This window comes from Ursus americanus, chromosome 16 (genome assembly GCF_024610735.1).
Source record: "Ursus americanus isolate L20-20 chromosome 16, mUrsAme1.1.p, whole genome shotgun sequence".
Taxonomy (NCBI): domain Eukaryota; kingdom Metazoa; phylum Chordata; class Mammalia; order Carnivora; family Ursidae; genus Ursus; species Ursus americanus.
The window spans coordinates 50,018,973-50,044,649 of NC_142142.1; the positions used below are offsets into that span (position 1 = coordinate 50,018,973).

The 25,677-nt window shown below is 44.7% G+C and overlaps 1 protein-coding gene and 1 long non-coding RNA gene across 2 annotated transcripts; one reads left to right on the forward strand and one right to left on the reverse strand.

The window, feature by feature from the left end:
* On the forward strand, nucleotides 1–3,915 carry LOC148108809 (uncharacterized). Its single transcript, XR_015727008.1, has 3 exons — nucleotides 1–139; nucleotides 2,330–2,755; nucleotides 3,778–3,915. It is a non-coding gene; the product is annotated as an uncharacterized LOC148108809 (long non-coding RNA).
* CD3E (CD3 epsilon subunit of T-cell receptor complex) lies at nucleotides 364–11,674 on the reverse strand. The gene is made up of 9 exons (XM_045797891.2): nucleotides 11,605–11,674; nucleotides 11,376–11,487; nucleotides 9,430–9,450; nucleotides 7,995–8,012; nucleotides 4,258–4,287; nucleotides 3,630–3,845; nucleotides 2,498–2,665; nucleotides 1,906–1,952; nucleotides 364–1,022 (listed from the first exon to the last, which is right to left on the reverse strand). The coding sequence occupies exons 2-9, from the start codon at nucleotides 11,422–11,424 to the stop codon at nucleotides 966–968; spliced, it is 606 nt and encodes a 201-aa protein (XP_045653847.1). The 5' UTR covers nucleotides 11,425–11,487; nucleotides 11,605–11,674; the 3' UTR covers nucleotides 364–965.
* Between the last annotated feature and the right edge of the window lie 14,003 nt (nucleotides 11,675–25,677).

Genomic DNA, 25,677 nt, shown 5'->3' on the forward strand with positions numbered 1-25,677 from the left:
CAGCCTCCGAGCTCCCCATCTGCCTCCTACACCTGCCTTTGATGGCTTCTGCTTCTGTCCCTCTGTTTTCTGAACTGACCACTCCATCAGGGACCCATCGGTCACTCTCTGCCATCCTGGGTGTTTTTCTCCAAGAGAAGTGAGTCAGAGGACTTTTTTTTTTCTTCTTTCTCTCTCTTTTTAATTTATTTCCTGACACCCTCTCCAAAGACAGCAGAAGCTAATGCCCCCACCAGCTGTGAAAACAGGTAGCACTTACTTTGGGGATCCTAGTGGGGGAATTGAGTCAAAGGTAGGGAGGACGTGAGGAAACAAGACAGCCTCTGAGGGCCTCCCAGAAAAGAAGGACAGCAACTCTTTCAGCCAAATACATTTATTTCTGTTCTCTCTCAGTTGACAGGGAGCTTAGCCTATTCACGAAGACGCAAATGATCATCCAGGGGTGCAGGGAAGACCTGGGGTAGGGAGCAATGGGCTGGCTCTGGGCCAGGGTCTGTGAATGGGGCAGGACCCCCGCCAGAGTTACCCAGTCCATCCCCACAAAGGGTCAGCAAAGAGAGAGCTGGAAAAACGGAAAGGTAGACAGAATCGTTAGGGCCGGGAGCAATTCTGCCCAGGAAAGGGGGAAGGAAAGGAAGCAGGGACATCTGCAGGGTGGGAAGGAACTGGTGATGGTGGGGGGTGAAAAACAGAAATAAATACCCTGACAAGAGGGCAGTCCGGGTGTGAGGGCATGAGGAGCCATGATGTTTCACAAGGATGATGAGGCACTGATAGTCTAGGACTGGGTGCCAGCAGAGAATGCAGGATGGAGGGAGCTGTGGACAAGGCTGCAGGGTGCGAGTTCTCCAGAAGGCAGAGGAACAATTCTCTTCTGGAGTCCAAGATTTACCCAGGGTACAGGGAGTAGCAGGCCCCAGAGAAGCCAGACCTGGGCCTGTAGGAGGCGGTGTCCTCAGCAGCCATCAGATGCCTCTCTGATTCAGACCAGAATACAGGTCCTGCTGGCCTTTCCGGATGGGCTGGGGGTGGAATAGAGAGGTTGTGGTCAGCAGGATGGGGGCAAGTAGTTCCTGAGAAAGAAGAGCCCCTGAAGACCTAGCTTTAGCACCATGGAAAGAACCTTGCACTAGGAGTCAGGAGGCAGGCTCGAATTCTAACCTGGCGCCCACTGGTACCAGATTTGAACCTGTCACCTTCGGGGAGCCTCAGCCTCCCCATCTTAAAAATGGGAATCTAAAGACCCACCTCTCAGGGCATTTGTCAGGATTAAATGAAGCCACTTACATGAAAGTGACTATCACATGCTTGGCTCGTGCTCAGTAAATATTGGCGGAGTTTGTTCAGGTGTGATATTCCCGATACTTAACCACTGGAAGGACGCACACACCAACCAATCGAAACAACCCCGGGGGTTCTCTGCTGGGCCAGGCATGAACTCCTTAGTTGTCAAATCGAGAGGCGGTCTGGTGGGGGAGAGGCTGTGATGTCTGGCAGGGTGTGTGTTGGGAGAGGGAGCAGGACGCTGGGGGCTATCTAACAATGAAGTACTTGAATATTTCAGCAACCGGTGTGGCTGCACCGGTGCAGGAGGGTGGAACCCCAGTCCTGAATTTTTCACGTTCGAGCGTGTGGATATGGTATTCCCCATGCTGTCTCCCAGCTAGTGAACAAGCCACAGAAAGAGGACTGTCACTCCCCACCCCACCCCCATGCCATGGTGGTAGAAGCCACACAGCCTTGGAAACGCCCCGTTCTGCTCGGAAGGAGGCAGAGGCGGGCACAGGAGGGTTGTCCGGGAGCCCTGAGTGAGGGGCTTCGAGGTGTCCGGCAGGCCGGATGGGCAGTCCCACCTGTCCCCTTCTCCCCTAGAAAGATCCCCTCCCCCACTCTATCCCTTGTTACCTCATAGTCTGGATTGGGAACAGGTGGTGGCTTCTCCTTGTTTTGTCCTGCAGAGGAGGGAGGGGTAAGGATTCGTTCCCACAAGGGAACACCCATCTGGGGGCCATGAAACCCAGAACCTGGGAGGGACGGCAGACCCCTTCGTTCCCTCCACTAGGCCTCCCTTTTTCCATCTTGGCCACTCTGTCTCCTTTCTCCTTTAATCCCCTCTCTAACGACCTCCCCGTACTCTTCTTAACATTTTATGACTTTCCTCAGCTCAAAGGCTTTCCATGTTTCCTTTTCTATGGGTAAGGGCAGGGAAAAGGCAGCCACTAAGATCCCAAAGTCTCTCTCCCCACAGACTGGAAGGGGGAGGGGTGGAACCTGGTCACTCCAGAGCACTCACAGCCATCCTGTTAATAGACTTTTTGTATTTTTCTAGGGCAGGAAAGAGAAGCAATCCAAGATGTGATACCCTCTGCCTGGATGTTGGCCACACAGTGAACGTTCTATAGAAGCTGTCTTGAGCTGGCTGTGGACTTGCCACCCATCCTGGCCCTGGACATCCCCCTTGGTGGGACTCTCTTCCAACTTAACTCAATGGTCTTACCTCTAGTCCTGCCACCAGCACCCGTTGCTCTCGTCACAGGCTTGGCACTGGCCTTTCTGTTCTTGCTCCAGTGATACACCAGCAGCAGCAAGCCCAGGGTGACGCAGATGTCCGCTGTGATGATTGCAGCCACTGCCATCAGATCCACCTCCATGCAGTTCGTACACACTGTGGGGGACAGAGACATGGGCAGGGGAAGAGAAGTTACCGAGAGAAGAAGACACAAGGACACTAGAGACCAGCAAGGAACAAATAAAGGCGAGTCTCCCTTTGCTACTCACGTGTTTGCCATGGCCAGAGCCAGACTTTTCAATGTTTGTAACACCAAGCAAAGCGTGTAGGTTATGGGTAGAGGCTCTGGAGTCAGACAGTCCTGGGTTCAAGGCCCAGCTCCTTTACTCACTAGCTGTGAGAATTGTGAGAAGTGTTTTCAACTCACAAAGCCTCTGTTTCCCCTTGTATAAAATGGGAATAAAATAGGGGCAGCTGGGTGGGTAAGCATCTGCCTTTAGCTCAGGTCATAATCCCGGGGTCCTGGGATCGAGCCTGCTTCCCCGTCTCCCTGCCCCCTGCTTGTGCTCTCTCTTGCTATCTTTCTCTCTCAAATAAATAAATAAATAAATAAATAAAATCTTTTTAAAAAATGGGAATAAAATAGTACTTAACTCATGGTTGTTTATATGAAAAAAGTCCCTGGCAAGTGTTTGGTAGAGTGCTTGAAACTAATGTTAGCTATCATTATTATGCCTCAGTTCATGACACTTCATTAAAGCAGCTTTGCAAATCCTTCTGAAGAATTGATCTCTGGTTAAAGCACCAGATAAACCCGTATCTATGTGCCACAATCCTGGATTTGATAGAACGCAAATGACGCCATCTTGTCTCTGGGAAAGTTGTTATTTTAGATCTAGTGCTGACTGAGTTTTCCCAGATGACCCCACATTGGTGTTTAATCCATATTTCAGAAAACACTGATGCCGTGTGGCCCCCGAGAGTCTCAGGATTGAGTATAAGAGAAACACAAAAATGCTAGGGGACTGTGAGGTGCATTAGGGGAAATGATTGAGAATGCCCTCTTGAAGTGGCCCTTTCTAAAGTATCCCGTGGTGTTTGCTCTGGACACCTACATTACCTCTTGCTTTCAGGTAGAGATAGTTCTTCTCCTTTGACTGGTCTGCATAGCAGGTATAAAAACCACTGTCCTCCATTTCTGAAAAAGGCTCCAGAGAGAGCTGTTTCCCCTGAACATCAGATAAAACATTATCTTTTTCCCATTTTAGATTTTCATCTTCAGCTTCCTCAGGGCATGTCAGCAGTACCCTGGTTCCAGAGATGGAGACTTTATACCCTGGGAAACGGGAGAGAAGAGAAATTGGAGGGAGAAACCAGTAAGATTTTGGCAAAGGCAAATTAGGAACAGAAGAACCAACCAGACGCAGAAGGTCATCTGTCATCCAGCTCTTGGATTTTCTCGTCAAAGGGGAGCTCTACTGGCTGGAGGGCATGAAAGAGGGGATTTGAAGGAGAAGGGGAACTGAAGAACCTTTTGAGGGTGACTTCAGTGTTTAGGCATGGACATGGGGGTTTGGGAAGGGGAGGAGGGAAGTAAAGGAAAGCCTAGAAAAGCCCCTTCGGGAATATTTCCAAAATAGGAGTTGGAAGGACCTCAGTTCTTGGGGATTATCTCTCCCAACCAATTCCTTCTCCTCTCTCCATCCACCTGCACCCTCGGGGCGTACGTGAAAGACAGAGAACCTTACCTTCTCTCAGAGGGGGAGCTGTCGATTCGCCTGAACATGAGAAAAGGAAAGCACTGTAAGAAAATAACCTTGGTTTAAATTGTAGATAAAAATTTTCAAGTGGGACTAGACATTATCCCCAAGAACCTCCAAAGAAGGCCCATCCTTTAGGGAGTCCCAAGCCTCGAAGCTGAGGCATGCTCGTTGATGCAGCCCGGAAGCACTACCCTGAGCCTACGCCAGCCTGTGCCCCTAGGTCCAGATCCACCGAGGCTCAGAAAGTCTTAAAATCTGAGGCTGAAGAATTCTAGAAGTCTTCAAGCTCAACCTCCTACATTAGCAAGACTGTATTCTAGATAGCCATGAAAGGGTCTTCTCAGAGATAAAGACCTTCACTCATCTTCCCAAGATCTTTGAGCCACTGATTCTTGGCCTTACCTATTTTTCACCGTTCAGAAATTCTCTTACAGTGAACAGAATCCCTCACAGTGGAGATCAAACATCCTTCTCCTTATTTTATACCACTTTTCTTTTATTGCCCTTAAATTATGTAAAGGACTGTACTCATTTTAAGGGAATGGTTCTTCCAATAAAAAGTGGCTTTGTGGGGCGCCTGGGTGACACAGCGGTTGAGCGTCTGCCTTCGGCTCAGGGCGTGATCCCGGCGTTATGGGATCGAGCCCCACGTCAGGCTCCTCTGCTATGAGCCTGCTTCTTCCTCTCCCACTCCCCCTGCTTGTGTTCCCTCTCTCGCTGGCTGTCTCTATCTCTGTCAAATAAATAAATAAAATCTTTAAAAAAAAAAAAAGTGGCTTTGTGTTGGGGCGCCTGGGTGGCTCAGTCGTTAAGTGTCTGCCTTCGGCTCAGGGCGTGATCCCAGAGTCCTGGGATTGAGCCCTGCATGGGCTCCCTGCTCTGCGGGAAGCCTGCTTCTTCCTCTCCCACTCCCCCTGCTTGTGTTCCCTCTCTCGCTGGCTGTCTCTCTCTCTGTCAAATAAATCAATAAAATCTTTTTTAAAAAAGTGGCTTTATGCTGAACCATCTCCTAAGTATAATCAACTCTCAGTTATTTTTGTTAGAGGGAGGCCCTATTGGTGTGGACAACTGAAATCCGCTAAGATAATTTAGGGGCCCAGGCACGTTCCCCACAGCAGGCAACGCTGTCCTGGGAGGTGCGGCTGGGGTGTGTCCTTGTATTCTGGAGGACTTGTGGCCGGGACACAGGGTGGCACTAGGTTATGCTCAAGCCTGGATGGGGTGTTTGGACGACGGGAGAGGTGGTGATGCTCAGAGACAGCCCTCTCTCTGCTGGGGGCTTTTTGCTACGGTATGCTGTTGGGGACAGAGCATTCTGACCGAACCCGAAGCCCTGTGTTTGAATCCCAGATCTGCCCTAGGCTGTGTGTCTGAGGACAACTCGTTGAGTTTCTCTGAGCCTCAGTTTATTCATCTGGGAAATGGAAATGAAATACCCACCTCACAGGGTATTTGGGAGTATTAAATGCATTATGCTGGTAAAAATGAATGGTACATAGCAGATGTTTAAAGAAAAACGTCAGTTACTTTCTTCCTTTCCTACTTGGAGTCCCACTACGATGGAGAACAGAACTGAGCTCTGACCCAATTTCTCAGGCACCTCTCTGGCTGAGATCGTACGGGATGGTAAACAAGTCATTCTCCAGATTACTCTATCTGCTAATAATTGGGGGTTGAGTGTAACGACGTAGATAGTTGATGTTATTTTGACTTAGAAATAATTTTTCAATCCTATTTCTTAGCAATGTCAAATAAGCTAGAAATCCTAAATAAAATCGTTTAAAAGTAAATAGACATTTCACTCTGCTTGGAGCATTTGTTTGAAAAAGGAATGTAAAGAATGTAAAGAAAATTGCTCAGGAGTTCTATCAGCACAGATCTGGTGGCAGAGCTGAGACATACAGGCTCGTACAGCGGCCTGGGTGTCTGTGCCTAGAATAGTTTGAATGCTCACAAAGATTTGATGCCCCTCCAGAGACAGCGTTTCATGATGATTAAGAAAATGAGCATCAGGGGCGCCTGGGTGGCTCAGTCGTTAAGCGTCTGCCCTCGGCTCAGGGCGTGATCCCGGCGTTCTGGGATCGAGCCCCACATCAGGCTCCTCCGCTAGGAGTCTGCTTCTTCCTCTCCCAGTCCCCTTACTTGTGTTCCCTCTCTCCCTTGCTGTCTCTCTCTGTCAAATAAATAAATAAAATCTTTAAAAAAAAAAAAAAAAGAAAGAAAATGAGCGTCAGTATCAACTAAATCTGCATTTATATTTATCTCAGTGTTTGGACTATTTATTTTCTAAACCTTGCTTTCCTTGTCTGTAGAATAGGGACATTAGGAGATTTAAATGAGAAATTCAGGTAAAATATTTAAGGCAGTACCTAGAATACACATGCTCAATAAACTTTAACGATTATTATCTAGTCTGCTTGCTTCCCATATAATAATAACATAAAATTCACCCATTGCTTCCATACGTCAGATAATGTTCTAAGTGAATCCCTTATTCCACCCTTAAAACAACCGTACGAGCTAGGTATTATTACTTCCATTTTATACACGACATTGCTATAGCACAGGAGAGTGCAGTAAATTAGTTAAGCACTCAATAAATTAGACGTTGATCCAGGATTTAAATAGGGCAGTCTAGCTTCTTAACCTCACACTCCACAGCCTTAGCTCCTCTGCCCAAAATATTCTTCTCTAAAATACAAGCTTATCCTTTATTTATTTATCATTATTTTTCTTTTTTTTTTTAAGATTTTATTTATTTATTTGACAGAGAGACAGCCAGCGAGAGAGGGAGCACAAGCAGGGGGAGTGGGAGAGGCAGAAGCAGGCTTCCAGCAGAGGAGCCTGATGTGGGGCTCGATCCCATAACGCCAGGATCACGCCCTGAGCCAAAGGCAGTCTCTTAATGACTGAGCCACCCAGGTGCCCCTATCATTATTTTTCTTTTAGAGAGAGTCTAAAATATTTTTCTTCCTAAAATACAAGTTCATCCTTTATTATATTATTATTATTATTATTATTATTATTATTTTAGAGGAAGAGAGGGTGTGCAAGCAGGGATGGGAGGAGGGAAAAGGAGAGAGAGAATCTTGAGCAGGCTCCATGCTCGGCACGGACCCTGATACGGGGCTCGTTCTCATGGCCCCAAAATCATGTCCTGAGCCAAAATCAAGAGTCAGTCCCAAAGCTCATCCTTTAAAACTCAGCTTAAGAATCACCTCTGGGGAAGCTTCCCCAACTATCCTCTGTGGAGTTGGCCACTACTGTTTTTATAGTTGATTTTAGCCTGTACTTACCCGTATCACAGCACGCAACACACTGTATTATCAGTTATTTGTCTCTCACACAAGACCATCAGCTTCTTGAAGAAAGGGAATCAGTGATCATTTACTCATTCAAAAATATTTGCTGGGCACCTACTATGTGCCAGGGCACTGGGCCGGGTACATGAGACGCCATCTGTGCCTTCAGTGAACTCATGGTTTACATAAAAATGCAGGGGAGGCTCCCACCCACCCCCACAAGTGCAGTCTTGCCTGAATGCACGCTCAGGGATACATGACAGCAACAGACATCGGCCCGTTTGACACAGATCCTACCGATAGACAATCGTATTTGTCCTCTGGTAGTTCTGGCTCTCAGTGTTCATTACTGTGATCGTCCTCAATACCATTTTGTTCCACATTTTGAAAAGAAGTGGTGTAGAGTGAAAATCCTCTTACCCAGAGGTTCCTCAGGCTCTGAAAAGGAAATGATAAGCAACTATTAGCTACACTTGTATCAGCTACTAAGAACAGACCCTGCTCCCCTGGGTTAGGACCTTCTGAAACTAATGTAACATTGGGTGTCAACTCTATTCGAATAAGAAAAGAGGAAAAGAAGAAAGACTGCATCATGGAACGGCACCAGCCTGTCCGCAATGCTCATGACTGGTGAAATGATTACGGACAAGTTTGTATTTATCTTCCAAATTCTCAACAGTATTAAAATGTGATTTCCTGGGGCGCCTGGCTGGCTCGGTTGATAGAATGTGGGACTCTTGATCTTGGGGTTGTAAGTTTGAGCCCCACATTGGGTGCGGAGATTTCTTTAAAAAAAAATCTTCAAAAAATAAAAAAATAAAATGTAATTTTCTAAATTAAAAAAAAAAGAAGAAAACAATGGATCTTCAAATTCCTCATGACTGTAGAGGAAAAGCTGTTTGGGGCCCTACATCCTACATTAAACAACTGATGGCAATTTACAAAAATGGATTCTAAATAGTATTTTGCAATATCAATCACTACATCATACACCTTAAACTTACATTGTGTTACACGTCAATTATATCTCAATAAAGCTGGGGAAAAAAGAAGATAGGTACTGCACATAAATCCACGATGGAGAAAAATCAACTCTATGAGGAAGTAGCATGCAGAAGAGACTCGTTATCCTGAAGCATGTCAGTGCTTTTGACATATTCCATCTGTCAATAAGGTAACATTAAAGCACGTGGCATGGTAAAAAAGAAAAAGAAAAAAAGAAAGGATTCTAAAAACATCACAGATGGGGCAGTGTCACAGAACGTAGACGGGCCCTGTGGCCGCCTTTAAACACAAAATTGGTTCATTCAGCTCAGAGGAGCTGATTGAATAGAAAGGCTTCCAGTATTGGGACACTCCTGACTCTACCACTGTGACTGGGAAGTAAGTCCAGGCCAGGCGTACTCACGTTCGTGAGCACACGTGAATGCACACGCACACACATTCGGAATATTTGGACATGTGACTCTAAACGCGCACCCAAATGATGCCCCAGAGGCTTATTCACCACATCCCCGCGCATACATTCATACCTTCTACAAAATCCCACAGCAAATATGAAGTGCAAACAAATGAAAACTTTTGGCACATTCAACTCAACAGTCTCGATTTTTTTTTTCTTTTGAATGGTTAAGACTCATATTTCCTATGATCTCCTTTGCTTTCCTCTTCTGGGCTGGACTATCTCTAGACTGACCAGGAAAACGCAAAGGAGAAGGTGCTAGAAACCCCTTTTACGGGTCTCTCGGGAAGCTCTGTGTGTGTGTGTGGGGGGGGGGGGTCTAGAGAAAGCTCCATTCATAAAAACAAAGAATGCCATGTTGATTTCATAACAAGGAAAGAAAGCATATCTTACCTTCCTGCCCCCAAGCGCCAACTAGAAAATAAATATGGAAAAAAAAAAAGAGTTAGTAAATGTTGTGGGTCTCTGAAATTCCAAGCAGAGAAAGTGATGAGGTCTGTTCTGACCATTTCTAAACATCTAAAATCTTTCCCAACCACCCCCGGGTCATACTCATTCCTGTACTCCAGGTAAGTGACATGTCCTGCTGGACCGGGGGTTGCTGATCAATATGGACGAAACAAAGCAAAGAAACATCTAGCATTAAACACGAACACTCAATATTTGACAAACAGGAGTTAGAAGAAGTTGAGGCTACTTTCTGGGCCACTGGAGAAAAAGCAAAAGAATTTTGCAGCCAAGCCTCCATGTTGAAAATCAGACTGGAAGAAAAACAAACTCTGTTAGGTACAAATGCTGAGATTCTTCTTCTGTCTCTGGCTCTGGCTTGTCTGATTGTTCAGTTTTTCCATTTGTTTTCTGCTTGACACAGAGATGGACATATTTGACACTCCCCTTACTCCTCAAGTAGAGCCTGTGTGTTGAAGAGCCTGGTCACAGTTCCATGGGGCTCCTCACTTAGCAGTAACTTGGATTCGTGATGATGACCAGTTTCTCTGATGTTGCCTGAAAGTGTTCCGTATACCTGGACCTCTCTTTTACCAACAGCCTCTACATGGAGTGAGACCCCTCCACCCGCCCAGGACCCATCCATTTCCAGAGCAGACGGGGCATGGTCTCATGATGCCAAATCTTGAGGGGTGCTTGGGATTTTGATATCCAGTCTCTCTCTCTCTCTCTCTCTCTCTCTCCATCTCCCCCACCCCTTCTGCCCTGGGAAAGCATAGTTGATATTATAAGCCTCTAAGAAAATGCCTCACACTCCTTGCAGAAGTCACACTCTGCCCCTTGACACTCAAAATGTTTTCCTTGGACCAGTCGCAGACTTACAAGCCCAAGAGCTGATTAGCAAGGCAGAATTGCAATCCCCACTCCAGTCCCACTGCAGAATGCCCTGTGATTTCTGTGAGCATTTGAACCTGAGAGACTCACAGCGAGGCAGGAAGTGCAGACATCATGGCTGTGGCTCTGAGAGAGGAGCCCCAGCTACGATAGCATTTTCTAGGCCGCTGAAATAAAACCATCGTGAGCCATTTTACACCATGGAGCCCTGAAGTACAGGCCTTGGAGACAGACTCCTGTTCCCCAGGTCGCTTCAGCACTTACTAGCCCTGTGGCTTTAAAGAAGTTATATAATATCTTTGCGTATCGGTTTCTTTGTCTGTAAAAAAGGGGATATAGCGTTTACCTTCCAAGATGGAGGTAAGAATTAAATGAGTTGACACGTGTAAAGAATTTTTTCTTTAAACAGTCTCTGGCACTCAATAAATGGCAACCTTTTTCTTTTTTAAAAAATCTTATCTCCTATGGGATGTGGAATTGCTTTTGGTTATTTATCAACTTATATCCTCCCTTGCTTCAAAAAGGACTAAATTAATTGAAAGCTCTTGGTCATCAGAAAGGGGCTGAAAGTTACATGGTGTGTATTGTCTCAGAGATCAACCTTGAGATTCCCTGCACCGTTTGGGTTCAACTATCTGCTCTCCTCAGACGAGGGGTGGAGATTAGCTCTTCTAATCTCTTTTGTGTTAGTTCTTAAAGGCCGGGTAGTTTACTGCTGAAAGAGCTTGTTCCTGGAGGCAGAGAGACTTCTCTGCTTTCAAAAGCTATGCTCCCAAATACTTTTCTTTGGCTGTTCCCTGAACGGTCTCCCATGCATCTGGAGCACATTCTTTCTCATTAGCCTGCAGTCTTAGATTCCTGCCCTAACGTAGCACAAAACATTCCTCACATCTTCGGGTAAATGAGGCTCTTTGGTACCATGGGGCAGCACCAAGGGAGGCTAGGAGCCTTCCCATAGTCTGGAGAAATACCACCCTTTCTCATCTCATCCTACTTACCTGATAAGAGACAGAGTCCCAGAATTCTCCAGAGTTTCCCGGACTGCATCCTTCTCTCACTGGATGGACCCTTACTCTACCTAAGATGGCGGAGGCCGGTGGCTTATTACTTCTGAAAAAGAAACCAGAGGACTTTCTCAAAACCCTTGCCCTTGCTGAAGGTGAGGACCCTGAGGTCATTGTTCCCAATGCCCGGATGAAAAAGGGGACCCGTTAGAGGGAGACTCACCATTTTCCGAAGCAGGCACCTAAGGCTGGGAGGGGAGGCGAGATTCTGAACCCCACACAGGAAGTGTGGAGGGGCCTCTGGGCCTGTAGGGTTCTACGTCACTTGGAAACGTTCGAGGCAGAGGCAGCCACCTGGGTTGGCTGGGGAGAGATGGGCCCCTATTTTCCCATAGCACAAGCAACGGGGCTGTGGCAAAACCCGAAGGGGAGATGAGAAATACCTGCAATTTAACTGAGCGGGGCCTTGCACGGTAACAATGCCATGTTGGGACTCCCTTCTCTAATACCCTGTCCCCCCAAATAAGCTGTGACAAGAAGGGGAGCACTGAATATTTTTTTAATATTTAATTTAATTTATTTATTTTTAAAGATTTTATTTGAGAGAGTGAGAGAGCATGGGAGGAAAAGCATAAGCAGGGGAGAGGGGCAGAGGGAGAGGGAGAAGCAGACTCCTCGCTGAGCAGGGAGCCCACCTCTGGGCTCTAAACCAGAATGGCAGATCATGACCTGAGCTGAAGGCAGACGCTTAACTGACTGAGCCACCCAGGTGCCCCTAAAGATCTAATTTTTACGTAATCTCTATACCCAATGTGGGGCTCGAACATTCAACCCCGATGTCAAGATTTGCGTGCTCCATGGACTGAGCCAGCTGGGCGCCCCGTTGCTTTCTTTATGGTGTGCCCGTCATGGAATAGCAAGGTGCAGACATCTCATTAACAAAGCCTCTTGACTTGAAAATACACGTTGGCTTAAAACCACGAGATCCCTTTTTTTTTTGCCTATAATATTTACAAAAAATATATACGTATTTTTACAAAAATATTTTAAAACACAACATTCAGTGTTGGAAAGGGTAAAAGGTGACAGTCTCAAAATCTGCTGATATGAGTGTATATGGATACATTTTCTTCATTGTTAAACTTACATTAATGAAATGCTTACTATACGCCAAGCACTGCGCTCAGGGCTTTGCCAGCACATCTCATTTAATCATCAAAACAGCCTTCCAAGGTAGGTGTTATTTTTATCTCCTTCTTGAGCAAACTGCAGTTCGGACCGCTTACCTAACTTCTTGTTGGGTACAGGGCTGAGACTCTAGAAAGCATTAGGCAAAACTCACTTGATAAATATGTAATATCTACTATGCTGTAATTATGTGCCGGGTGGTAGTGATGACAGGTGTAGTAATGACAGGTTTAACGTTGTGGAGATAAACGGATGATTTCAGGAGACTGATATTATTATTATTTTTTTTGAGCCTTTCTCATTTGAGTTTATTAACAAATATTCCCAGTGCTATTAGCCAATTCCTCATTATTTTAAGTACCCTCCGACTTTGCAAAATATTTTAAGTCGTGACAGGTGCATTCCTACAGGTGCTGTGGGAATGATAAAGGAGTGACTAATACAGTTTGAGGGGCAGTGAAGGTCTCCCTGAGAAAGCGACATCTAAGCAGAAATCCGGTGGACGGAATAGGAGTGAACCAGGTGGAGGGGAGGACGGCTAGAGTATTCCAGACAGAGCAGGCATGTTTGAAGCCTGGGTTAGGAAGAGAGGCCCATTTGAGAAACTACGAGTCCAGAAGGCAGCTAACGAAGAGAGTGAGGTGGGAAACTCAGCAGGGACGAGTCGGGGAGGGATTTGTAAGTCATATCAACAATTTTCAAGGATTATTCTAAATGCAATGGGAAGCAATGGAAAGGTTTAAAACAGGAGAGCGACAGTATCGAATTCTGTAAAGTTTAAGTGAACAAAGGTTTTAATGACGGAATGAATACACGCGTGTTAAAAAGAAGGAAGGACAGAGAAGGGGATGGAACGATAGTCTCCTACCCCTCCTCGCCTCAGCCCCGCTCCTCTCCCTAGAGAAAACCACCTTTAACTTTGTGAACTGGTTTCTTCTGGTGGTTGCCGCCTTATCTCTGAACGTGCTCTGTCATCATTTCGGGTTCTTTGGGAAACAAACTTTGAGATTCGTGTGCAGGAGGCCCCCTGAGGGGGTGCGGGAACAGCACCTGGAAGGGAAGGAAGCAGGCTTGGCGTCTGCGGGGTGGGGGGAGGTGAACGAAGTCAGGGTAGCAACAGAGAGCTCAGCCAATCGGACGGGGAGTTCTCAGGCTGGGACCACCTCTCAGGACGGTCTGGACTTGAGGCAGCCGGCACATCGTCTAGTCTTGGATGTGAACTGTTCCCAGAAAGAGGGTAAGGACTTGGGCAAGGCAGCTGCTTCTGTGAGAACAATGCCTGTGAAAGAGCTCGGCTGAGAGCCCCCAGGGGACACAACTCCCCAGCAGCAGTGAGCAGCCCTCAAGGGGGAGCCTGGGCAGCACCACTTTACGCCCACGCAGTTCCCTCCTTGCCCTGCTCGGGTCCACTTGCTGTAGAATCATTTCACCCCATCCGTAAACGGCCCTTTCAGGAGCCTGCTGGATCTCTTCCCAGAGAAGCTTGTCAGTGGGAAGTTAGTGGCTCTCCTTAGGGCCGCACTATGTATCGGTTCTGGAGCCCCACTGGTAGTCCTCTCCCTCCTTTGCTGCCCCTTCTAGATTGCTCCCAGCCTCAGCGAGCGCTTCTGCTAACCTAGGGGAAGACATAGCTTGAGGAGTCGGAGCCCCAAGAGGCTGGTCGCATCGCCTTTTCAGGCTGTGAACGCTTGGGTTTTATTGATATTCTCTTTGCTCCATGCAGCCCTGACTCCTCCCGATGATAAGATTCCTTCAGTGGGGAGAATGAATCTATTTTTTTAAAATTTATTATTTATTTATTAGACAGAGAGAACAAGAGGGCACAAGCAGGGGGAGCAGTAGAGGGAGGGGGAGAAGCAGGCTCTCCGCTGAGCAGGGAGCCCGATGTGGGGCTTGATCCAGAGCCCTGCGATCATGACCTGAGCCGAAGGCAGACGCTTAACCATCTGAACCACCCAGGTGTCCCCCCCTTTTTTTAAAGTAAGCTCTACGTCCAATGTGGGGCTTGGACTCTCAACCACAACCCCGAGATCAAGAGTCACGTGCTCTTCTGACTGAGCCAGTCAGGTGCCCTGAAGTGAATCATTTTTTTCTTTTGTCTCCAGGTCTCTTGGCCATGGTGGGGAGCAGGTGGAGCTTAGTGTAATAGAACTCTCGCTGTGTAGTGTGGTGGAAGCATTCTACTTCTGGAAACCATGACCCCTAGAAGCTCAGAGTCTAGAGTTACGGGGACAGGAAGCATGAATTTCCTGAAGGGTTCACTGGGAGTAATGGTAAGCATGGATACTCCTACTTCCAACCCCTAGTTCCTGGATGCGTGTGTTCTACTTCTTGGGGACACAGAACCATATTCTAGTGATTAACTGAAATTGTATAGGCATTTCTCCAAATGCCCTCATTTCTAGAGGACAAGAATCAAAAGTTTGGTCACTGTTCTTCATTGTCTCTTCCAGCCCATTGTATCTCCACTCTCCTCTACAAACACGTAACCCTTGTGGAGATGATGTTGGCGCCTTACGCCAAATCCCCTTAGCCCATCTATGACTTCAGCTGCAGCTCTGTGGTTACTTCTGATGCACACTGATGTCCCATCCTGAAAGCCTGTGCAGGCAGGCACAATTGTGAATGCGCAGGAGGGTAGGGACTTACTGCCTTTTATTGTTGTTATTTCAAATAATGCTGCAAAAAAATTCATGTACTCCTATCTCTCAGCAAGTATAACCGTAGGATAGGCTCCAAGAAGAGCGATCGCTGGACCAAAGGATATGTGCAGCTAAATTTTGACAGATATTTCCAAATTGCCTTCCCAAAAAGTGTATGAATCTTATTTTCATCATATCTTTGTTAATGCTTAGACTTTTCCTCTCTTAAAAATTTTATTTATATTTTAAAAATGAATCTATATTTTTATCTAAATAACACAACAGTCAAATTAGTACTGCAAGGCTTATAATGAAAACCAACAATCTCTTGCCTGCCTCTTCCACCCCTTAAACCATTTGAAGTTGATTTTTGTATATGGTGTAAACTAGAAATTCAATTTCATTTTTTTCCATATGGTATTTTCCAACCTTCATATTTTCATTTTTCCTTTCCCCACTCTTCTGACAGGCCACCTGTATTATTATTGTTATTATTGTTATTTTTGCCATCGGTATTATATACCAAAGTTTTATATACATAAAGGTCTAACTAATGGACTATGCATTATTTTATCAGTTAATTTTTCCATCCCTACATCAGTACCATACCATCTTAATTTTTATAACTTTATAGTAAATTCTGGTATCTAATAGAGTAAGTTCCCTGCCCTGATCTTTTTGGAAGTGTCCTGGCTATTCTTGGCTTTTTACTTCTCCATATACATTTTAGAACCATCTGAACATTTTCATTAAAAACTCTGCTGAGAGGTGCCTGGCTCAGTCAGTTGAACGTCTGACTCTTGATTTCTGCTCAGGTAATGATTTCAGGGTCATGAGATTGAACCCTGGGTCTGGTTGTGTGCTGAATGTGGAGACTGCTTGAGATTCTGAGATTCTCTCTCTCCCTCTGCCTTTTCCCTGTGTTGGCTCGCATGTGAGAGTGAACTCTCTCTCTCTCAAAATAAAACAAACAAAAAACCAAAAACCTCATTTTTGCTGGCATTTTGATAGAAAATGGAATAATCTTATAGATCAATTTGGGGAGAGTTGATATCTTTATGATGTTAAGTCTTTGACTACATGAACATGGTATAGCTCTTCATTTACTTAGGTCATTAAAAATGGCTCTTACAAATGTTTTATTCTTTCCTCTATCTAGGTCACATATATTTTTTGTTAGAGTTTTGTTGGATATACCTTCATACTATAGTACGTGGTATATATTTTTTAACTATGCTTTTAGTTGGCTGGTTTTTGGTATAGATATGTTTATTCATCTTATATGTATTAATTTTATATACAGTTTCATTATTAAATTCTATTCTTAATTTTTTGTTTGGTAATGTAAAAAATCATGTTATCTGCAATTACAGCTTTATTTCCTCTTTTTTGTTCTGTAAGCCTCTAATTTATTATTCTTGTTATACAGCTCTATATAGGGTCTCCGACACAACACCAGGTAAAAGTGAGAACATCATTCTTCTTAATTTGGGAATGAATCTGCTATTTCCCATTTAGAATAACATTTGCTGTAAGATTTTAATAGTTAACCTGTTTATCAGGTTAAGGAACACCCTCTAGTTCCAATTTACAGAGTTTTTTTTATCCTGAATAGGCATGGGACTTTATCCAGTGCTTTTTTCTGCTTCCATTGAGATGTTGCTGTGGTTTTTCTCTTAATCTGTTTATGTGGTCAATTACATTTATACATTTTCTAATATTGAACATTATTGCATAACTGGATAAATCTTACTTTGTAGTGGTGGGTTTTTTTCTTTCTTTCTTTCTTCCTTTCACCTGGTTGGATTCAATTTGCTAATATTTTGTGTAGGATTTTTGCCTGTGTAGGATGTTTTCATGAGTGAAATAAGCTTGATATTTCTGTGTTATAGTGTCTTCATCTGATATATCAGTGAATGAGTTGAATAGTATTTTATTTCTTCAATATTCTAGGAGAATTTAGCTTTTTCTAGCATGTTAGTTCATTTATCACTCATTCACTTGTTTTTCAGCTTCTAAAGTTTTGTTCCATTTACTCTCTGCTGGTATCTTCTCATTCTCCTTGTCTTTTATGGGTATATGCCATTTTAGTAGGGCTTTAGAAGCTGGAGATAAATGTTTGTTCAGTTTGTCACGTTTAACCTCAAGTCTGGTATCGCTACTTCCTTTCTCATTTATGCATTTATCTGTAAAGTCTGACTAATTGAGGGTTGATTATATTAAGGAGTAGGTTCAGGTCTGAACCTGTGTATTTAACATTATTTATTTATTTATTTATTTAGAGAGGGAGGGGGGATGGGGAGGGGCAGAGGGAGAGGGAAAGAGAGAGAATCTCAAGCAGATGCCCCTCCCTGGAGCCCAACACTGGCCTCCATCTCCCGACCCTGAGATCATGACCTGAGCTGAAATCAAGAGTCTGGATCCTTAACTGACTGAGCCCCCCAGGCACCCCTTGCATATTTAACTTTTAATTATTCATTTTAATGCAAGACCTAAAAAGCCCATGTAACCTAAAACAGTATATAATTCAAAATAGACTTTACCGGGACACCTTCGGCTCAGGTCATGATCCCAGATTCCTGAGATCAAGTCTCGCATTGGGCTCCCGGCTCAACGGGGAGTCTGCTTCTCCCTCTGCCTTCTGCTCTCCCTGCTTGTGCTTGGGATTTTATTTATTTAAATAAATAAAATCTTTAAAAAAAAAAAAGATGCTTTACCAACCCAGGAGCAGTGAGCACCCCCAGTATCCAGAATGTAGCCTCAGATACTATTTCCCACTAAAAGTAATCTGGAATCCTTGAAGAATTGTGGACGATTTCAGGTCTAGGGCAAGAAGTGTACAAGATGAGCCTGGACCATCCTGTCGTGTGTCAAAAGGATTGTCGTGTGAGAAATTACCTTGATGCTATGAGAGCCTCTTAATATACTATGGAACAAGCAATCCCAGAGATCACAGAACAGAATGGCTCGCAGGCAAAATTAAGATCTGTGAATTATTTGCTTTATTAAACCAACGAAAAACATGTAAGCGAAAAGCAGTGGAAAAGAGAAGGGGAAGGTGAAGCCCCTTAGGATAGGCTGGCAATCTGTAGAAGAACCGCCCCAGGTGAACCTGTGTTACGTAATGTCCATAAATCCCATCTCTCTGCCGCACCAGCCTGTTCCAAGGACTGGAGCTGTGGGTGAGCAAGGGGACTCCGTTGATAGAGGCTGGGCCCCAAACGCTCTTGCTCTCGATGGGGTTCAGGACACACTACCTCAACTATGACACCTTGGCGGATCGAATACTTGAAGCTGAAGGAGTCTGAGAAAATGGCAAAAGCAAGATGGTCACTCTGATCTTTCCCTGCCCTTCTCCCCTGAAACGGGTTATAAAATCCTCATGTAGGGGCTGCCCTCCCTATGCCTGGAGGAAAGGAGCACCCTTACCTCAGCCCCAAGAAGAATGAACCACAGTCCTTGCTAAGATTCCCTCAGTTTACTACAATTACCTCAGACTCCTCAACTTACATTCCTCACAACTGTCCACTCTTCAGCAAATGTTGCATAAATTACTCAGGTCTGTTTCTTTGAGTTTTCTTTTCCCTGGGAAGGCTCCCGTGTCACGTAAAACTTACATTAAATAAATCTGTAGGGTTTTCTCCTGCTGCTCTTTGTCAGTTTAATTTTCAGACTCAGCCAGGGACCCTTAGAGGGCCAGGGAAAGCTTTCCGTCACCTACACTCTGTCGTAGGAGCACAAGGGCGACAATTCCAGGCTATAGCTGGAGCTTGCAGATTACCACGATGGGCAGTGATGGGTTTTAGCTGAAAATCTCAGGCAGAGGACACAGAGTACCAGAACAGGAGCACAGAGGGATAGCTGATGGAAGATCTTGTCAAGATTGAGCGTCTCGTAAATATTTGGAGTTTCGCGTGCCTCGTGACTCTTCAGTGCTAACTTAGTTTGTCCATCTCTTCCCCTATCGGCAGACACCTGTTCTACTCCTCAGGGTCTAACTCGTTTCACAAGCGGTCTGCTTCTCCACTTGATGTCATCTATCCTCCTTATTTGTTTCATTCTCTTATTTTCTACAGCAGACTTGACTATTCTTAATATTCTTAAGTCATACGGCAAACACATACTACAAGTGATGTAGGTTTTGAATGTTGGTGAGGTCTGGAGCCGACAGCCAAGAAAGAACTCTTACACGTCTTTGGTACAAAAAGGTGATTTTATTAAAGCACAAGGACAGGACCCATGGGCAGAAACAGCAGCTGCCCCAGGGCGGTGAGGTGTGACTGATTTATACTTGGGAGTTGGGGAAGATAAGTAAAAAGGGAGCTTTTCAAAAGAATTTTCCTTTCCCAAAGAGGACCTGCAATCGGAGGCCTTGCCATTGATTGTCAGGTTAAGGTGGTTTTGCTCTCTAGCATTAACGTTAAGACAGTTGGGAGTTTCCTTCTGGAAGTTAGGTTATTCCTAAGAATGGTTTTTTCTTGTAAATCACGAAGATATTTGTAAACTGAGGGAGACTCCGGTCCTGCAGGACTGTGATCTTTGTAAGTGAACCATTTGTTTTTCCTTCCCTTAGCTTTAGGGCATCCGGGAGTGCCTGAGGAATGTCACCCATATCCCCCCTGGGGGGTGGGGGTTTGCAAGATGTCAGCTTGTGCTTTGCCCTTGGCTTGCCGCCGCCTTCTTTTTTTTGAAGAGTTTATTTATTTTTGGGGAAGAGAGAGCACACGAGCACACACACACACACACACACACACACACACACACACACGTTGGGGGAGGGGCAGAGGGAGAAGCAGGCTCCCCGTTGACCAAGGAGCCCCATGTGGCACTCGATCCCAGGACCCTGGGATTATGACCTGAGCTGAAGGCAGACACTTAACTGACTGAACCACCCAGGTGCCCTTCAGCTTTCCTTCTGCTCCTTCATCACAAGGATTCGGAAGCCAATTTGAAGAGGGTCCCACTGGTCAAAGATGCGATAATTTGAGAATCAATAAGGACAATAATTATAATGTTCGAAATGTCTCAAACACTTCTAGTGACATGAGTTTATATGACACTACAAATAAACAAAAACGAATCTTTAGCTGGTAACCATTGGATGACGCTAGGGCACCAACTGGTTATGCTCGAAATGGGTCTTTCCTATATGAACTATCCCACTGGGTAACTATTTGGTAGATAAGGAAGTTTCTCTTCCTAGAAGCAGCCTAGCTAGTAAATGAAGCAGGAATGATTGAGAATCACCGTTTTGCAATTTGCAATGCCAGAGAGCGAACAGATCCCGCGCAGAGCACCAAAGACTGTGAATATCAGAAAAAGACAGCCACACATTACGTACCTGTCTTTTAAAATTTAAATTCAAGTAATTAACATATAATGTATATTAGTTTCAGAGGTAGAGGGCAGTGATTCGTCAGTTGTATGTAACACCCAGGGCCTTCTGTACCTCGGGATGGAAGCACACAATACCAGGTGAGGTAGTCTCGCAAACAAAAAGTCACCTCTGCATCTGAAAGACCCCAATGCAGTTTACATCATCAGTTCTTGGGTGTGGTCAGCATCACCTGAAATGCAAGTTTTCAGGACTGCCTCAGACCAGAATTGGAATCTCTGAAGGCGGGGCCCAGCAATCTGTTTTAACAAGCCATTCAGATGACTCTGATATTGTTGGGAAGGATTGAGAATCACGGCTTTAAATACAATACTGACTTATAGGAAATACAGAGGAACATATTACACAACATCATGCGGATAGGGGCAAAAAAATCCAGACTGTGGAAAACTCTATTAGACAAATGGCCCAGTTTCTTTACATTTAAATTGTATGGAAATAAAAAGAGATGAAGAGGAACCTATTTTTTTAAAAAAGATTTTATTTATTTGACAGAGATAGAGACAGCCAGCGAGAGAGGGAACACAGCAGGGGGAGTGGGAGAGGAAGAAGCAGGCTCCTAGCGGAGGAGCCTGATGTGGGGCTCGATCCCAGAATGCCGGGATCACGCCCTGAGCCGCAGGCAGAAGCTTAACGACCAAGCCACCCAGGTGCCCCAAGGGGAACCTATTTTTAAGAGAGACTTGGGGAACATGCGAACCAATGGCAAATTTTGGACCTGATTTGGACCCTAATTCAAATAAACTAAATTTTAAAAAATATTTTATTTATTTATCTGACAGAGAGAGCGGCAGGCAGAAGGAGAGGGAGAAGCAGGGGGCTGAGGGGCTTGATCACGGGATCCTGGGATCATGACCTGAGCCGAAGGCAGATGCTTAACTGAGTGAGCCACCCAGGTGCCTCCAAACTGTAAATTTTTAAATAGCATTTAGGAGATAATTGGAAATTTTAATACTGGATATTTGATATTTAGGAAATGTTAATTCTTTTTAGGCATGATGTTGGTATTGAAGTTATATTTACGGGAGAAATGATGTCTTCAATTTATTCAAAATAATATTGGATGGGTGGGTGAGGGTATAAATGGAAAAGGGTTGACCATGGGTTGATGATAAGTGGGCCCAGGTAATAGGGACCTATGGTTCATTATACTGTTTTGTCTATAATTTTGTATATGTTTGAAAATTTCCATAGTAAAAACTTAAGGAAAGAATTGCCTTTGACCTTGTGAGTCTTTGTGTGAACCCATGGGAAGAACTTTGGGTTTAGATCCCTTCATGTCTGTTATCCTCATGTTCTTTATAGAGTAGTGAGAATTACATGATACACTGTGTTCAACTGCTTTGCAAAGAGCTTTGGGAAGGTTCTAGTAATCACTGACTGAGTTCTTTGAAGCCAGATATGGCATCTTCTAAAAATTTTTTTTCCAGCAGTGTTGATCATATAAAACAGGTGCTTTCTAAGTGTTTAGCTTCAGTACTCTTACTCAATTAAATCTTTACTTATTAAATAAATGAATATATAGGTCCATTCCAAATTCTAAGTTTCAGACCCCTAGATCATTTATTTAATAATTTTTGATGATTCATTCAATAATTAAGACTTTTAATGGATGAATGAAAGGAGGAGACACCGTCTGACAATTATTATTTAATGTTACCTTGCACATATTCAAATAGAATCTGTTATATATATTATAGATTATATTTGCTCCTCCTGTTTCATGATGGATCCTAGGCTGAAAACAGTGGAAGATGGGAAGCTCTTGTGCAGGGTAGATTTTCCTCTCTTGGCGATGTTCTTCATAAAAATAAGCAAAGTTTAAGCCAGGACTCATTTCAGGTCTTTACTCTTGAGCTTCCTTGGGTTCCACCAGAGGGCGCTCCACACTGCTTCACTCCTAAGGACACTATTTGGTCGTTTCTACTCCGTGCCTAGCAGTTTCAGATGCTGGGGATTGCCCAGATGAGTAAGATCTGGACTCTGCCCTCGAGGGGACGCCTGGGTGGCTCAGTCTGTTAAGCGTCCGACTCTTGATTTTTGGCTCAAGTCATGATCTCAGGGTCCTGGGGCGAAGCCCCACCTCGGGCTCCATGCTCAGTGAGGAGTCTGCTGGAAGATTCTCCCTCTCTCTCTGCTCCTCCCCCAACTCGTGCTCTTTCTTTCTCAAATAAATCTTCAAAAAAAAAAAAAAAAAGTGGGGGCAGAAGTGTAAACACATAATGATGGCATAGTGTAGCAAGGGCTATAATAAAATTGTCACAAGGTGTTAAGGGAACTATTAACTCTGACTGCAGGGGGCAGGGAAGTCTTCATTGAACGTGAGCTGAATTTTGAAAGGCAAATCAGGGTTCATCAGGTGGACGCAGCATGGCTGGATACACATGAGGAGGTGAGCACAAGCATGGGATTAGTTTGGTGTGGCTAAGAGTAAGGTTCAAGGAGACTGGAAAAAGGGGAAGTGGGGCTGGATAGTTGGTGGGGGTCAGATCATCAAAGGCCTTAATCCGAGAACAGAGGAGAGACAATGTGCACATCAACTCAGTAACTGTATGAGAGATCTTAAGGTCTGTGAGAGATTATACCCTTATCATACTTACGCACAAAATAGTTGTTTATTTTATTTAAGAAAAAAAAGTTTTTTTAAAGTAATCTCTACACCCAACATGGGGCTCAAATTTATGACTCCGGGATCAAGATTGCATGCTCTGGGGCGCCTGGGTGACTGTCAATTAGGCGTCTGCGTTTGGCTCGGGTCGTGATTCCAGGGTTCTGGAATCGAGGCCCACATTGGGCTCCCTGCTCAGCAGTGAGTCTGCTTCTCCCTCTCACTCTGCCCCTCCCCCTGCTCATGTTCTCTCTCTCTCTCAAATAAATAAATAAAACCTTTAAAAAAAAAAAAAAAAGAGTCCCATGCTTCTCCCACTGAGCCAGCCAGGCACCCCTAGATTTTTGTTTCTTAAAGGGTCCTCAAGAACCATTTACACACTTCGCAAGATCATCATTCTCATGATTTTATAATCAGTGCCCCATTTTGTCATTCACTTTTCCCCACTTTCTTAAGATTTGATCTGTGTGACTTAAATGTGTCCAAACATCAGACTCACTCTCAAAAGCATGAAGATTTGCCGTGATTAAGGAACGCAAAAAAATTGTGGTTCAACCTTCTAAGACAATTCTAGAAGAGTCATTCTAGAAATGTTTGGGATGATGTCAAGCATCATTAGAATAAAAGCTTGCACTGAAGGTGACAGCTTTAATGAATGAATGAATTTTATTTTGAAAATTGAAGTATAGTCGATATACGATGTTACATTTGTTCCAAATGTTGTATTACTTGTATTTGTTTATTTAGTTTTTTTAATTGAAATATAGTTGATATCCAATGTCAAGGTGACGGCTTTAAATGATAATTTGTGTTCTTTCTTTAAAAGAAAGACCCTTCCTCTGCTTACTTACTAGCTGATACTGGGGTCTAGCACCCTGGAACAAACTTTTCCCTGAGCCTTTCCCGTTCTGAAGCTGGGGGCGGGCCCCCACTGAGAGGGGCAGGAGGGCTTTTCCTCCTTTGCTCTGACTCACCTGAGAAGACTCACATCCTGTTTGCCTGGGCAAGTGGCTGGCTGCCCTTTCCACCCAGAAACACTCCTGAACCGACAAGTCCAACCTGCTTGTTCTCTTCAAGGCATCAGGACTCAGTGGGAAGTGAAGGGGAGGGCAGAGGCTAAAATGCCTTAGCTATCTCTCGGCACCTTTGCTGCTTTTCTGCAGTCAACAGATCTGTGATCAAAAACAGTGGTCCTGAGGCCTGCGGCAGCTTATTAGCAAAAGAACAACGTGACTTTAATTTTGTTTCTGAGTACGACTGAGCTCGAAGGACGAAGCACTTTAAATCCGAACAGTAGACTTCGAATGGAAAGGGCTGGAAGGGTTCTTGGAAGTCCCCTGGTCCACTCCCCTCATCTTATAAATGTGGAAACTGTGGACCCAAGGGTTTAAAATAGGGTGACCCTACCTCCCAGTGTCCCTGGGACTGTCCTGCTGTCCGCCTGTTTTTCCCGTGTAAGTAGCAGTAATGCCACTTTCACTCTCAGAAGTGTCCTAGTTTGGATGATAAATTATATGGCCACCCATATACTTTTCAGTGATTCTGTTGCTAAATTACATTTTCTTTCATGAGATTTTGCTTCTCAGGTAAAAGAGATAATAATAAATATAAGGGCACCTGGTGGCTCAGCTGGTTAAGGTCATGATCTCAGGGTCCTGGGATCTAGCCCCACCTAGGGCTCCCTGCTCTGTGGAGAGTCTGCTTCTCCCTTTTTCCCTTCCCCTCTACCCCTCCCCCTGCTCTCTCTCTTACTCCTTTTATCTTTCTCTAAAATAAATAAATAACATCTTTAAAAAATAATAAATATAAATTTTAAAATGTTAACTAATTTGGGGTGCCTGGGTGGCTCAGTCGGTTAAAGCATCCGATTTCAGCTCAGGTCATGATCCCAGGGTCCTGGGATCAAGCCCTGCATCCAAGGCTCCTTGCTCAGCGGGGAGCCTGCTTCTCCCTCTCCCTCTGCCTGCCGCATTCTGTGATGATGGAAATGTGCTGCATTTTGACGGAATCAATGTCAAGATCCTGGCTGTGATACTGTGCTGGAGTTTTGCAGTATGTTACCATTAGAGGAAACTGAGTCACACCATCTTTGTTATTTCTTACAGCTGATGTGAATCTATGAGCATCTCAGCATAAAAAGTTTAATTAAAAACATGTTAAGAATAATTTTAAAAGAACGCTGTGACCATGCTAGGCCTGCCCTTCTCCTGGCAGCAACCAGCTGAAGCTGGGGAGCAGCGGGGTCCGTGGATGGGCACGTGGTCTTTCTGGTTTGACACAGTCCCCGCTCACTTCTGATGGTCTCATGGCCAGCTTCACTCATTTGTTACCTGCCCAGGCCTAGGTCTGGGTCAACGCTAGACGGAGGGAAGTGCTACAAGCAGTTTTCCCCCTTTCTTCAGGCATGTGCGATTTCAAGATTGAATTTCCTCATTCTAGTTCATTATGGAGATTGTGGCATTA

Excerpts from the sequence above, each read along its gene's own strand:
- CD3E (XM_045797891.2), bottom strand. The coding sequence starts at position 11,424 with ATGCAGTCCGGGAAACTCTGGAGAATTCTGGGACTCTGTCTCTTATCA. Across the intron at positions 2,666-3,629 it reads TCTCTACCTGAAAGCAAGAG|TGTGTACGAACTGCATGGAG; the intron begins GTAATGTAGGTG and ends TGTCCCCCACAG. Across the intron at positions 1,953-2,497 it reads TGCTGGTGGCAGGACTAGAG|GACAAAACAAGGAGAAGCCA; the intron begins GTAAGACCATTG and ends CCTCCTCTGCAG.